Consider the following 14295-nt stretch of genomic DNA (forward strand, 5'->3'; position numbering starts at 1 on the left):
CATCACTTCATAAGTAACCCTCTTCCTTTTGACAACTTGTAGGATTTTAAACTCCTCATGTGATTCTTTCCCCCCCTCTCAGCTTACCAGTGGCTCACTCATTTTGTCTCACTAGACCACAGCGTAGAAGTAGCTACAAGCATACTTCAAGCTAAACTTATATTTCCTCATATCTGGCACGTTTTCTTCCTCCTTTTTTTTCTTTACCTCCAGGTAAGCCACATAGCACAACAGTGAGCAAAGAGGTGAGATTCCGGTTGAAATGATGTAATGCTGAAAATTAAATTTACACACAAGTGTTCAGAGCCTGGGTCATAGCTGGGTCACTCCTCTGAGTGGGAGGCAATCCAGCAAGGAGGACCGGGTAATGATTTCTCTACGCTGAGGCCCCTCTCATGAAATACAGCACAAAGCTCTACCTTGATATCTGAATCTAATCTGATTCAATGTGTATCGCTATTGGGATCGGTTGTGTGGTAGTAAGGGGTTATATTGCTTTATTACATGCTATACTACATCTTCTTTTCCTTTCAACCTACCAGCACCCAGAAATAAGCTCTGCAGTAACTGAACCCTTGCTCAGAGATAGTGGTTTAGATAAGGGCTGGCTGGCTGAGGCCTTTACAGAATCCAGCATAGTGTTTAGAGTTGGGGCATGGGGGAGGATTATTTTTTTTTCCTTGCTTCTTGAACAAAGAAGGGAACTTGCCGTGGTTGTTTCCGCATGGTCACCTATGGCCAAGGCTATTCTTTCTTAGCTGTATTTATGCACTGTGCTCATTTGCATCCAGGTATCACACACCCCTTCATAACCGTGAGATGAGCTTTCTGTACTGGCTTCCAAGCAGGTTCCATCCTGAGCTGGTAGGAAATGCCTGCAGAAACTCCCTGCCCACATATCAGTAACCAGGCCTTCACAGCAGGCACAGGCTCACCTAAGCAGTTCAAGCTGGGGGGATAGGCTTTGCAAAAGACCTGTGAGTCTTAAAAACCCAATCACATCAAAAGGTAGAACAACCCATACCATTTCCTTCTGCTGCTCCAGCCCTCGCTGTCTTGCATAGTGCATAGCCAACGATTTTGCACTCTACCTGCAAGGTTTCCCACCACCACATGACGATTCTGCAGCCAGCCACAGGCTGACAACCACGGCACCAAGAGAGCGGCTGTCAGGGCCATTTTGCATGAAGCACACGCAGCTCCTACCCAGCGAAGCCCTAATGTGTTGATTTACAGAGTCCTCTTGGCTGACATGGGAAAATGAGTCTGGTCACGGTTGATTTAACATTTTATGGGCAAAGAGTCAGGCCGCTATAGTAAGTTTGGACTACTGCAAACATTTTACACATTTACACACAAGTCCACGGGAAAAAAATAGTCAACATACTGGTAGGTTTGATGCTTGCATCGCTTGAGCTCTGCTGAAAATAAGTTTCAACTAAATAAATACAAAGGTGTGCATTACGGGCCAGACCCCGGGGCTGCATCAGCGGCTCCCGGTGTGCAGGCGTAGATGCCCAAGGCGGGAGGAGCCCTCCCAAGGGTGCGGTGCCCCGGGCTGGCCGCCCACGGGCAGGGGCCGAGCCCCACCACAGGTACCGAGGCCCCCCACCGTACTTACTGGGGGTCGGGCAGGTCCCCCCCACCTCCCGGCGGCGGGGGCGGGGCGGCTCCGCCCGCCCCGGCGGAAGTGCCGAGGGGCGCGGGGCGGCTCCGGGCGGCGGCTCCGGCACCGGGTCCTTTTGCAGGCGCTGCTGCTCAGGCACCCCCCACCCCCGCCGAGAGGGTGGGGTGGGTTTTATCCCCCGTAATTAGCTGAAACAAATCAGCAGCGGCGCGGCCGCCTAATCCGTGCTGCCGCTGCCCGGTGTGGCTGAGCCGAGCCCGCCGCCCAAGCCGGCAGGTAACGTGGCGCCGTGCCCGGCAGGGAGGGCAGCCCCGCCGCCGGGACAAACCGACGGGGTCCCGGCGGGGGAGGCTGGGGCTCTCCCTGCCGGCGAGGGGTCCCGGAGCGGCTCCGGGCCAAGGCCAAGGCCGGCAGTGGGGGGCCGGGCTCCGGCCGCCGCGGCAGGGCGGGGGTCCGGCGGGGCCCGGCCCTGCCCTGCCCGCCCCGGGGCGGCGGAGCCCCCCCCGCAGCCCCCTGTGCCCCCGGAGCGGCGCTCTCTCCCGGGCGGGCGCTGCTGGGAGGAACGTAAAGCCTAAACCCCCCCAAAATACCGCGTGTCGGATTTACCTCCGGGGCGTTCGTCGCCCGAAGGGGGGGGGGGAGCGCGTCTGCCTGCCCGGGGGTGCCAGGAGAAAGATGAGTGGTTCTTTCATTAACCTAATGGTAATTGCAAAAAGACTCCCCTTTTGTCAGCTTCGCCTAATCAAAACCGAATATCTGTATGTGGCACTGACAAAACCAGTAAAACTTCCCCTTCGACTTTATTGATCTGAACAGACAGGCAGAGTTTTCTATGGTGTTCAATTTAGGGAATTAAAAAAAATCACTCCGCTAACAGCATTTGGTACATTTCTAACCCATATGTCACCTCAGTGCTTTAAATAATTATATTTGCATGCAGGGAGTGATTCATAAATATGTCAGGACTGTGAAATATAGGCAGGCATTTCAAACTTTCTATTTAAAAAACATGAATTATGGCCACGAAAAATGTGTTCCCATTTAAGGGTGATACGAAGTATTTGGTGTCTAGTACGGAGGCCCATCCATCATATAGACAATAAAGAGAGTTTTTGCCTGACGTTGGAAATTTATGGTTGCCCTTCTCTGCCCTAATAACTCAAGCATTGTGTCAGCCCGTGACAGCCTTTGCAGAAAAACAGCAACCCTGTTATCAATCAAAAAGCCCTTTTACATTTTTAGCAAAACTCTGATCATCCAGACACCCTTTTAATGTATATATTACATCATTATAGATCATTCTGCACTTTTACTGCAACTCAACAAAATGATCCATCACTTCAGGACAGTCCTGATGAACGCTGATGTAAATTATTTGCACGTCGCTAGTACAGTACAAAATGAAAAATGTACTTTAGGTGGAATTAATTTTAGGGTGTAAAAAGCTAAAGATGAAAGCGGTGGGGATTAGAGGAGACCTAAATGCATCATTAGGGATGACTGAAAACAAGCTAATAGTTATTAAAATTAAGATTATTTTAACCTTTCGGACGGGGGACCTAGGCTATTTCAAGAAGATAGCTCAGACACAGTGCACGCTTCTCCCTGCCCAGACGTGACTGTCTTGTAATTGCGTCAAGGCTTATTGTTCCTGTGTCATTTGGGTGTTTGGATAAGGTTAATTGTTGGGGTTCCAATGCCTTTTCCGGCCACATCCTTAGAACTTCTCCCCGTATCTCAAAAGACGTTGTTCCTCACGCCGTGGAAGCCGCATCCGGTTGATCTGCACAGTTTCCATAACAAAGTTGTCAATAAACACGCTCTGAGTTTGGGATCCAAGTGACGAAGCTAAAGATCGCCTCCGTTCGCCTGCCTTAGTTAAATTCGGAAGGGTTTCTGTCACCCAAGATGTGCTTAGCCGGTATAATTCCCCACCCCCACCCCACCCCCCCGTAGCCTGCAGGCTTTCGCAGAAGATAAACAGAGAGATGCCCTTCTGATTGCTGAGATTCCACGATCAGCCCGAGGCGTCACACAAGCCAAAAGGCTCTCTCCCCTCTCGAGGTCCAGGCAGCGGCCGCCGGTTCGAGCGCCCGCGGCTGGGGACGGGGTCGGCTCGCTGTGGGCGCGGTCGCTTCGGCCGAGGCACTCTCAGTGCATGAAATGGCACCCGCATCCCCACGCACCGAGCAGGAAACACGCCCAGCCCTTCCCGTGTCATCACACCCGCCTGGCTCGCCCTCGCCCTCGAGAAAGTTACCTGCGGGCTTCTCCAAGATAAAAGCTGTTTGCATAAGGAACACCTTAAACATGAAAGAGGGTAGAATTGGAAAATAGCTGTTGGTAAAAGGGTTTCAACAGGGGAGTAAAATTGTCACACTCACACATGAACCAACGTCAGTAGGGGAATCTGTCAAAGGGCTTGAGAGAGAAAGGTGCTGGGCTGGGTTTTTTAATTATTATTATTAGGTGCGTTAATCTCTTCCTAGCTCAACGTAACAAAAGGAACAAAATTAGACAAACTCGTTCGAAAACCTTTTAGGAGAAGGCATATTTCCGAAAGCAGTAAGCAACAAACCAACCAAAAAAGTTATTTTCTGCTCGTTTAGTAAAAATACCACTGACGACTAAAATTCCCGTTCACTTAAACGTGACTATTATTTTTAAGATTACTCTAAAATTATCACCGCTTCGAAAGCGATTACCTACACCTCATGCAGAGTAAAATATATATTGCTTTTATATATATATATCAGGAAAGTAATTACAATCGTAAGGGTAAATATTTTCAAGTACTATGCAAACAGGGGAGAGGTTTGGAAATCTTCCTTTCTGTTGGCAAGCATTCAAACTATTTGCTTTAATAACATTCTGGAAGAAATACCCCACACCTCTGCTGGATACCTGGGCAGATGCATCAGCTGTTACCTGAGCACATGCAACCTCCTATTGAAAGAAACAAAGAAAAAGAAAAGAAGGGGGAAAAAAGAAAAGAGAGGGGGAAAAAAGAAAAGAGAGGGGGAAAAAAGAAAAGAGAGGGGGAAAAAAGAAAAGAGAGGGGGAAAAAAGAAAAGAGAGGGGGAAAAAAGAAAAGAGAGGGGGAAAAAAGAAAAGAGAGGGGGAAAAAAGAAAAGAGAGGGGGAAAAAAGAAAAGAGAGGGGGAAAAAAGAAAAGAGGGGGGAAAAAAGAAAAGAGAGGGGGAAAAAAGAAAAGAGAGGGGGAAAAAAGAAAGGGAAAAAGAAAAGAAAGGGGAAAAAAGAAAGGGAAAAAAGAAAAGAAAAAAGATAAAATAAAAGAAAAAGAGAAAATAAAAAAAGAAAAGAGGGGAAAATACAATAAATTGTGCCTCTCCCCAAACATAGGAATTCGTGGTACGGTATTTCTGATAATCCATCACATCCCTTATCCGAAGTACTATCATTCTTGGGAGGGGAAAGGAGAAAAGGAAAAAAAAAAAAGAGCTGCACCGTTTACAAAAATCTATTGCAATGCAGATTTCACTGAAAGCCTTGGGGTATGCAGGGGAAGGCAAGCACCGCCGAACGGCGCGCAGGACGGACAGACAGGTAGCTGAACGGTGCTACGCACGGCAACACAGCCCAGACACAACTCAGCAACTCCGTTTCTCTTAATTAGAAGCTTAACCTTGTTCTAAATGATAGAGAAGAGAGGGGGTGGAAAGCAAAACCCGTCTAAAGGGCCTGTAGAGTTGTCGCTGTTCGGTTTGAAAGCCTAAACGCCCTTTTCCAACGTGATCTGCAGAAGCTGACACTGAAATGGCAGGAGAGCGAGCTCGCAGGGCGGGCAGGCTGGTGCCGAGGTTGCTGCCGTTCCCTCTCCCGAGGGAAACAGCGGCGGTCCGGGTTTTTCGGGCGATCCTGACCAGGGTTTGCAGCTCGCCAGCCTGACCTGTCAAGCGGATTATTTTAGAGGGAGATTAATAGGGGAGGCGGGCTGCAATAATAATCGTTTTGTTTGATGTGACAACTTTGATAGGCGTTGATTTACTTACAAACTGATAGGCTTTTAATTGAGCGCCTCCATCCAGCTTGAGATGAAAGGAAAACCGCATTGAAAAGCTGCCCGAGTGCCCTCGAGCCTCAATACTGATTAGCCATCTCGACAGTGAATAGTTCAAGGCATTTTCAAACTTTTTTTCCTCTCTCGCTCTCCTCTCTCCTCCTCAAATATCTGCCAGCCCACTCCTTTTTAAGAGAAAATAAATCATTTCCATTGTGTGCAAATAAAATCGACTTGACATGCTTGCCAATAGCTGGTAGGTAAAGGAAAGTGTGGACTGGCACTTGTTAATTAATTCCTCCTTTGCTCTCCTTTTTTTTTAAGTTACAATTTTCCTTTCTAAGAGGAGGAAGACGGGTTCCAACCCTTAGGTTTGTGTTTTGTTGGGTTTGGGTTGGTTTGGATTTTTTTTTTTTTTTCTGTAAAAAGGAGAATAAAAGCAGCAGCCACCAAAACTTCAACAAGACTGCACAAGTAACCGCCAAAGAGCAAACCCTCCGCGCGGAGCCATTAAACGAGGATCCCTCGCGAAGGTAACGCGCGGGACGGAATCCATCTCCCGCAGCTGAGGCGAGGAAGGGAGCCCGCAGCAGCCCGCGCCCCGGCGCCGCCCGCCCCACGCGTGGGCAGCCTGGCCTCAGCCCCGCGCGGGATCGGGTCCTCCTGCGGTGAGGGGAAGGAGCTCCCCGGGCTCAGCAAGGCTTCGGGGGCGCGGGAGGGCGTGGGGCAGGGCTGTTACAAGCTGCTGCATCAAAAGTTTACAGTGCGGAGCGTGATTTAAATCTCACTCCAAAGGCTGAGCGGGGGAAAAAAAAAAAAAGAAAAAGAAAAAAGAAAGAAGAACAAGCTGTCCTCTGAAGTCACTAATTAAATTACCCTCTGAGGCTTCTACTTCAGCCAGAAGGATGGGGGTTCGCGCTGCTCCCCCTCGCCTTCCACCCGCCGGTGCGCTGCCGGTTTTACCCGCGCTCGCCTCGGCTTCCCCGGCTCCCAAGTAACCAGCCCCTTCCCGAAATCACCCTCACCTCCCCAAGAAAAGAGAGAGGGAAGGGAAAATGGGGAGGGGGGGAGCCTTCCCACAGCTGACTCTACCTTAAGACAATTAATCTTTAGTCTTTCACCCTGGGAGGCAGGATAAATACAACGAGAAAACAGATAGGAGTCTCCCCGGTCCTGTAAGGAAAACAGCTGTTCCAAGCACTTTAATGCAAATGAACACAAATGAAGGTTTCAGCTTTTTTTTTTTTTTTTCTTCCAGAGTTTTACTGCACTCCATTTATCAATTGGACTTGACAACAAAAGAAAGAACTGGGGGAAAACCTGGGGCAGATTCAAGTCACTTCCACTCTATATAAAGGAAGGGGGGGAGTTCCTCGAGGGCAAGTTGTGGGTCTTGTCAGTCCTATTGCAATATCGGCTTTTATGCAAGATTTCTGTCTCTACCCCGCCCCTTTTAATTTTCACCGTCTTGTAAGATGACCGCGGTGATTGCAAAATGAAAGTACGTTTATGACTTTCCACTGGAAAGTTGTGGCAATAAACCCTGTGCTTCCAGAGAAAATACAGAAATTAAAAAGTTTGTTAAAATTAATTGTATCTATATAGAGGCTAGAGGAGTCCCGCATATTTACCCTGCTCTATGCCCTGCATTAGAAGAGGAAAGTGGTTTTAACAAAAGACAGCAGATGTACTTACTTGGCTGCAGGATTTAAAGGGTACCGCTTTACGAGGGGGGATAGCTAGGAAAACCTGCCTTATGGCTACCTCGTAAGGAGGGAAGGTCGTTAGAGGCTGCCTGACACGGCTGCGTGGGGACGGGGGGAGCTCGGTGTTTCGAGGGAAGAAGGACTTGGTTCAGCAGATATAAACGCCAGCAAGCGAAAGTCCTCCCTCTCGCCCACCCCTTCCAGGCTCGGCGCCTGTTCTGGTCGGAGTCCAGGTCAGGAATTGGACGCGACCCCTAAAGCACTTGCCTTGTTCTTCACTTGTCAAACGTGTTTTATCTCTAAGTGACCTTTTTGTTAATGTTGTAGATTGTGTGGGCCACCATGTCAGATCCGGAAACAAAAGTAAAAGATTGATTAACACATTTTGCCTGTGAAAAAATGTTACGGGACGAGGAGGTGGGGGGATAGTGGGATGCAAAGTACAAAGAGAAAAGAAAAAGGCAATCCAGGGAGCGACAGAAGGGCTGCGGACCCCGCTCGGGGCATCCGCCGGCACGGTAAAAGCGGGCTTGAGGACCGAGGGCTCGGTAGGCTTCGGGAGCGTCCGGACACAAAGCAGGGCGGATGTAACGCCCGGCGCGAACCGGGCGCCTACCCACGAGGTGATCGGCACAGCCGAGCTGGAATCAGGCGCCCGAATGGCGAACCGAGGCTCTCGCTAAGGCGGGGGGCCGCCTCCGCGGGCTCCCGGGGCCGCCGCCGGGCCAGCCCGGCGGCTGCACGGACGAAGGGCTCTTCTTCGAAGCCGGACGAGGAGGGAAGGGGCTGAGGAGCCCGGCAGCCCTCCTCAGCCCGGCCCCGCACCGCGGTGCGGGGCCGGGGAGGGCTGCCGGGCGCTGGCACACAAATCGAGTTTACTCGAAGGATTTATTCCGTAAATTGAATGGCTTTTTCTCCCGAGGAGCCCGTCTCTCCCTCTGTTTTCCTTCCTCCCTCTCTCTCTCTTTCCCCCTTCAAGTCACACCAGGCTTGTAATCAGCAACAAAAGCTGACATAAATCAAGGGCGGATTGACAGGGGCTGACAAATAACTGATTGATTGCGGTTGGGGAGCACTGACAATTGACGGCGGGGCGGAGAGACCCGAGAGGCGGCGGCGGGCGGTGCGTGACAGCCCCGCGTGTGAGGGCCGGCCTCCCCCCGATCCCCGCAAGCCGCTCCGCAGCGCCCCGGCTCCCGCGGGCGGCGACGCGCAGGCCGCCGCTCTGCAGGTTCTCGTCCGAGCCTACCCCCGCGTTGTGAGGCGGGAGGGGGGGTTTGGGAAGCGCCCCCCGCCTCTCTCCGGGGCCTGGAGCGGGGGGGGGGTTGAGGCGCGGAGGGGGGGCGCGGCGCGGAGGGGGCCACAGAGCTGTCCCAGCGGGCTTGCACCGGGGCGGGGGGCGCGGGCTGGGCCTGTAAGCGCCGTGCGGGGCGGGCGGGCGGGCGGACGGCAGCAGGCCGTGCTCGGGGCCGCGCTTGGAGTGGGGGGGGGGGGGGGGGCGGGGTGTGGGGGGGCGGCGGAGCCCCGCGGCAGCCCACGGCCGCCCCCGGCCCCACGGCCGCCCCCGCTGCGCCGGGGGACCCGCGGCGGCTGCGGAGGAATAAAAACGTTGGCAGCGCGTGATGTGAAACAGCGAATTAAGGCCCGGCCCGTCCTAGGAGCGAAAACAAGGAAGGAGGGGAGGGGAGAGGGAAGGCGGACGAGAAAGGGAAGGGGAAAAAAAGAGCGAGAGACCATTAAAAACAGAGAAAAAAAGCCCCAGAAAAGGGAACGTCACATCCCCTTGACCCTCCAATCACCTCGGGGTCCCATTTGATTGGAAGGCGGCAAAGGCTTTAATCTCAGACTAATTCAGCTGCTTTTGAAGTGAGTTTCTTTGCCAGATCCCGGGCTGGATGGGCAGCGGCTCGCATCGCAGCTGAGCGGCGGAGGCGAGCGCTCCGCGCCGCACCGCACCGCCCCGCGCCGCGCCAGCCGGGGGAGCCGAGAGCGGCCGGGGGGGACAGCGGCGCAGCCCCGCAGCCCCCACCCCCGCCCCCAGCGCAGCCCAAGGATTACTCGGCTTTTTTTTTTTTTTTTCCCCTCCGCTTTCTCTCCGGCCGGCTCCCCCTTTCCCTCCCCCTCCCCACCCACGCCCTCCCCGCCAGAGAGAGCCACGGGACATTTTATGTTTGTTTTCCTGCTCGGGGGGCGTGCGGCTTTTTTCCCTCGTCGCCCGCAGAAAGCGAGCGAGCCTTTCCGAGTGCGAGCGGCGCCACTTGCCCCAGTTTTCATGCGAGGTTTTGGGTCATGATCACATCGCCCTCGCTTTCTGCTATAAGAAGTAGTAAGCGCAGCAGCAGCAGCAGCCTCAGCGAGCCCGGAGGCAGTCCCCGCCGCAGCCGCAGCGCCGCCGACCTCGCCGGGCCGAACGGGCACGCTGGGAATAACGGCAGCGCCGCCGCCGCCAAGCCCTGCTTCCACGCCGTCCCCCCCTCGGACCCGCTACGCCAAGCCAACCGCCTCCCCATCAAAGTCTTGAAAATGCTCACGGCGCGGACTGGACACATTTTACACCCCGAATACCTGCAGCCCTTGCCCTCCACGCCCGTCAGCCCCATCGAGGTAAGGACCTCGGCTCTCCCCGGGCTCCCCCCGGGCATGGCGGCGCCGCCGGCCTCCCGGCACCGTCCAGCCGCGCTCACGCCGGGCAGCGGGCTGCCTCCGAACCGGGCGGGGGGCGAGGGGCCGCTCCTGGGCGGCGCCCCCGCCTTTGTGGACCGATTGCTAATTCCTGTGTAAATTAACTTCTTAATTTTTATCTTTTTAGCCCCCCCCCCCTTTTTTTTTTTGAGAGGAGGGGTGAGGGGAAGGAAACGACCCGCTCTAGGGTCACGATCCGGCCACTCAATGAAGCAGCGCTCCGAGCGCCGAACAGCCTTGCTTCTGCAGGGAGCGGGGTTGGGGTGGGGTTTTTTTTGGGGGGGAGAGGGAAGGGTGTCGCGGAGAGGGACAGGCTCCAGCCGGGGCGCGGCAGGACAAGTATCTCGGCTCCCCGACCGCTCCGTTTCCAGCACCGCCACGCGCTTGTACTTCGGGGGCTCCGTTCGCCCCTTTCCCCCTCTGTCGAGGCTGTCGGTCCCCTTCTGCGCCACTCGCCGATTGAGGGACCGAAACTGGGAGCGGAGCGGGCGGTGGGAAGGGTGTGTCCGTGGGAATGAATGATTTCATTAAGGTCTCTGCGGAGCGAGGACGCCGCTCTCCCTCCCCCGGAGCCCGGCTAACTCGGGCTCTGTTTATAAATAGTGCCGGCAGTCAGGGCGCAGAAACGCTGCAGCCGCTGTGGCTGGCGGGCGGGTCCGTGCGGCCGCGGGGCCGGGAGGGCGGCGGGGCGAGAGGCTCCGCGCCGCCCGGGGAGGCGGCGGGCGGCCGCGCCGGGCTCGGCGGGGGGACCCGAAAATCCCCGGCCCTTTTTAAAGGCTTTGTGGAAAATGGTGCATGCAGGGGAGGGGGCTGCCAGGGTGATGAATGCGCGCAAAAATTGTTCGTTACTTCCAGGCTGGTCTTTGCGAGAACGTACGGGACGAGTATCCTAGGTACGCCCCGGGCTTTTCCCGAGACCCCGATTAAACCCTTGTCTTTGTGTGTCCTTCTGATTTCCGCAGCTGGACGCGAAGAAGAGTCCGCTGGCCCTTTTGGCACAAACTTGCTCGCAGATAGGGAAGCCGGACCCGTCCCCTTCTTCCAAACTCTCCTCGGTCACCTCCAATGGCTCCGGAGGAGACAAGGACTCCAAGTCGGGCCCCTTGAAGCTCAGCGACATCGGCGTGGAGGACAAGTCGAGCTTCAAGCCCTACTCCAAGCCGGGCGCGGAGAAGAAGGAGCCGGGGGCGGCGGGCTGTGCCGGCGCCCCCGCCGCGGGGGTCGCGGCCGGGGAGAAGTCGGGATTCCGGGTGCCGAGCGCCACCTGCCAGCCGTTCACCCCAAGGACAGGCAGCCCCAACTCCAGCGCCTCCGCATGCTCGCCGGGGCTGCTGCCGGCCGAGGGCAAAGGCGGGGAGGACAAGAAGGACTCGGAGGGCTGCGGCAAGAGCGGCAGCTCCGGCTCGGAGGGCGGACCGGGCACCACCAGCATCAGCCACAGCCGGATTAGCGTGAGCTGTGCCGGGATTAACGTGGAGGTCAACCAGCACCAGGAGAACACGCCGGGCTCCAAACCCATCGCCTCGGACTCCGCCTCCTCCTGCAGCAGCACCACCGCCACCTCCTCCGCCTCCGTCCTGGGCTCCGGCCTCGTGGCCCCGGTCTCCCCGTACAAGCCGGGCCAGACCGTCTTCCCCCTCCCCCCGGCGGGCATGAGCTACCCGGGGACGCTGGCTGGAGCCTACGCCGGCTACCCGCCGCAGTTCCTGCCGCACGGAGTGGCGCTGGACCCCACCAAATCCTCCAGCCTGGTGGGGGCCCAGCTGGCCGCCGCCAGCAGCCTGGGCTGCAGCAAGCCGGCGGGGTCGAGCCCGCTGGCGGGCGCCTCGCCGCCGTCGGTGATGACGGCGAGCCTGTGCCGAGACCCGTACTGCCTGAGCTACCACTGCGCCAGCCATCTGGCCGGCGCTGCCGGCGCCTCCTGCGCCCACGACCAGGCCCTCAAGTCCGGATACCCTCTCGTCTACCCCACCCACCCTTTGCACAGCGTCCACTCCTCACTGACCGGCGCCACGCCGCCCTCGCTGGCCGGCCACCCCTTGTACCCCTACGGCTTCATGCTCCCCAACGACCCCCAGCCGCACATCTGCAACTGGGTGTCGGCCAACGGACCCTGCGACAAGCGCTTCGCCACCTCGGAGGAGCTGCTTAGCCACTTGCGGACCCATACTGCCTTCCCGGGCACCGATAAACTCCTCTCCAGCTACCCCAGCTCCTCCTCGCTGGCCAGCGCGGCAGCCGCGGCCATGGCATGCCACATGCACATCCCCACAACGGGCGCCCCGGGCAGCCCGGGCACGCTGGCCCTGCGCAGCCCGCACCACGCCCTGGGACTCGGCAGCCGCTACCACCCCTACTCCAAGAGCCCCCTGCCTACCCCCGGGGCCCCCGTGCCCGTGCCTGCCGCCACCGGACCCTATTATTCCCCTTATGCGCTCTACGGGCAGAGACTCACCACAGCCTCGGCCCTAGGGTACCAGTGAGCGCAGGCAGCAGGGCCCTGGCACGCACCAGCGAGTGTAGCAGAGAGGGACGGAGGCCCTGCAAAACTTTATAAAAGTTGGAAAGAAAAAACACACACATACAAAAAAAATCTGACTTTTTATAAAATAGTGTTCATTTGAGGACTGGATCCATGAGCACTGTATTTATTTATGTTAGCTTCAAGCGGGACAACGAATCATAAAGTGCATTACTTAACTGAGCTCAATAGGTAAAAGTGGAACACCCATTGTAGAATATAAATAAAAAGATAGAGGTCTTCTCTTTAATGTTACTTTAAAATTGCTATGATTGTATTGTACGTTCTTATTTAATGTCTCATTGAAACAAAAAAATTTACATGCATGTTTGTTACTAAAAAACAACTCGCAATTTGTCAGTTATAATTTCAAATTGCAATTATTTTTAAGGTGTATACCCTTGAAAGAGAATTGGTATTTTTTTGTATGTATTCTGGAAGAAAAACAAAAACAATTCTATTCCAAAAACCTCATTTGCCTTATTTTGTTCTTTAAAAGGAACACTTAACTATTTTTAATTTTTAAGTCCACCCTGTAAAAAGGGTTAAGTAAGGTTTACGTCATGTACTAAAATAGACAATGTATCGCTTTAAAGATTAAAATTCCGTATATTTGATGTATTAAAAGGTTTTACTTTTTTTTTTTAAATACGCTTTGATTCTGTTATAAAAACCTGAGTAGGTCTTGGATGGAGGCGACTGCTAATTTCTCCTTAAGCGTTTATTCAATTTTAATTAAAAATAATAAAAAGAAAAACCCAAAAGTTTTTTTATTGTAACCCCAGGGCTCTCTTAAAAAAAATCAGACGGGAGTATTTTTTTCCCCCCCTTCAGTCAAATTCGTAGATATGAAATAGGAAAATTGAGAGTCGGTTAAATCTCTTTCACTTTCCTAAGGAAGATTAACTTTTTTTAAAAAATGTGTTTACTATGAAAGCCTGTTTTTTTAAAACTGGGTTTCAATTAAAATACTTCATTCTTTCTTTAGAAAGAAAAAGGGAAGGCAGAACTTATTTGTAAAAGAGTAAGAAGATTATCTGAAAGCTTTTTTTTTTTTTCTTACAGTGTAATGCATAACTATTCGTCTCTTTTTCTAGATGAGAAGGTCAGAAGCAATTAGGGAAGCGCTGTTTGATCTCATCCAGTTATTTTCAATTTCTTTCTTCAGTTCGTACCGCACCACGAATGATCAGCACGTTTGGGAGAAAAAAAAAAAAATCGGACTGCTCTAAGAACTCTTTTTCTTTTAAAGGGGAGGGGAAGGGAAAAAAAAAAGGAAAAAAAGAGTCCATCCGTTACTTGGTCGGGGTTTGCTCTCTGCAGAAGTGCATTGCCAGACTCGACGTGATGTCGAGCGGGGCTGCCCCCGCCCGCACCGCCCGCCGGCCTCCCCGGCCCGGGTTCGCCAGCCGCGGGGCCGCCTCGGCTCCTCGCCCTGCACCCCGGAAGGAGCGGGGCTGCGGCGGAGAAGCCGGAGCCGCTACCGAACCTGCGGAGCGAAGCTTTGCCGCCGAGAGAGACAGGAAAGAGCCACCCCAGCCCGCAACGGCGATGCCAGCGGAGGGCTTCGCTCCCGCCGCCTGCCAGGCGCTTTGCGGGAGCGGCTCCGGCGAGTCGAGCCCCTGCCCTCCCGCGCACGGCCCCGCTCCCCCCGCTGCGGGCGGCCCCGGCCAGGCCCCGCGCAGGGGAAGGGGGAAAAGCTGCAAGCGGCGACTCTGCTTGACAAATCACTGCGTGTT

The 14295-nt window shown here is 54.4% G+C and overlaps 1 protein-coding gene across 1 annotated transcript; it reads left to right on the top strand.

Moving 5' to 3' along the window:
• Positions 1 to 8876: 8876 nt before the first annotated feature.
• Positions 8877 to 13205, top strand: ZNF503 (zinc finger protein 503). The gene is made up of 2 exons (XM_064464929.1): positions 8877 to 9957; positions 10998 to 13205. The coding sequence occupies exons 1-2, from the start codon at positions 9643 to 9645 to the stop codon at positions 12516 to 12518; spliced, it is 1836 nt and encodes a 611-aa protein (XP_064320999.1). The 5' UTR covers positions 8877 to 9642; the 3' UTR covers positions 12519 to 13205.
• The last annotated feature ends 1090 nt before the right edge of the window (positions 13206 to 14295 follow it).

Source organism: Phalacrocorax carbo, chromosome 13 (genome assembly GCF_963921805.1).
Source record: "Phalacrocorax carbo chromosome 13, bPhaCar2.1, whole genome shotgun sequence".
NCBI classification, from domain to species: Eukaryota; Metazoa; Chordata; class Aves; order Suliformes; family Phalacrocoracidae; genus Phalacrocorax; species Phalacrocorax carbo.

Coding starts and splice junctions, on each gene's coding strand:
- ZNF503 (XM_064464929.1), top strand. CDS start 9,643: ATGATCACATCGCCCTCGCTTTCTGCTATAAGAAGTAGTAAGCGCAGC. Junction 9,958..10,997: donor CGCCCGTCAGCCCCATCGAG/GTAAGGACCTCG, acceptor TGATTTCCGCAG/CTGGACGCGAAGAAGAGTCC.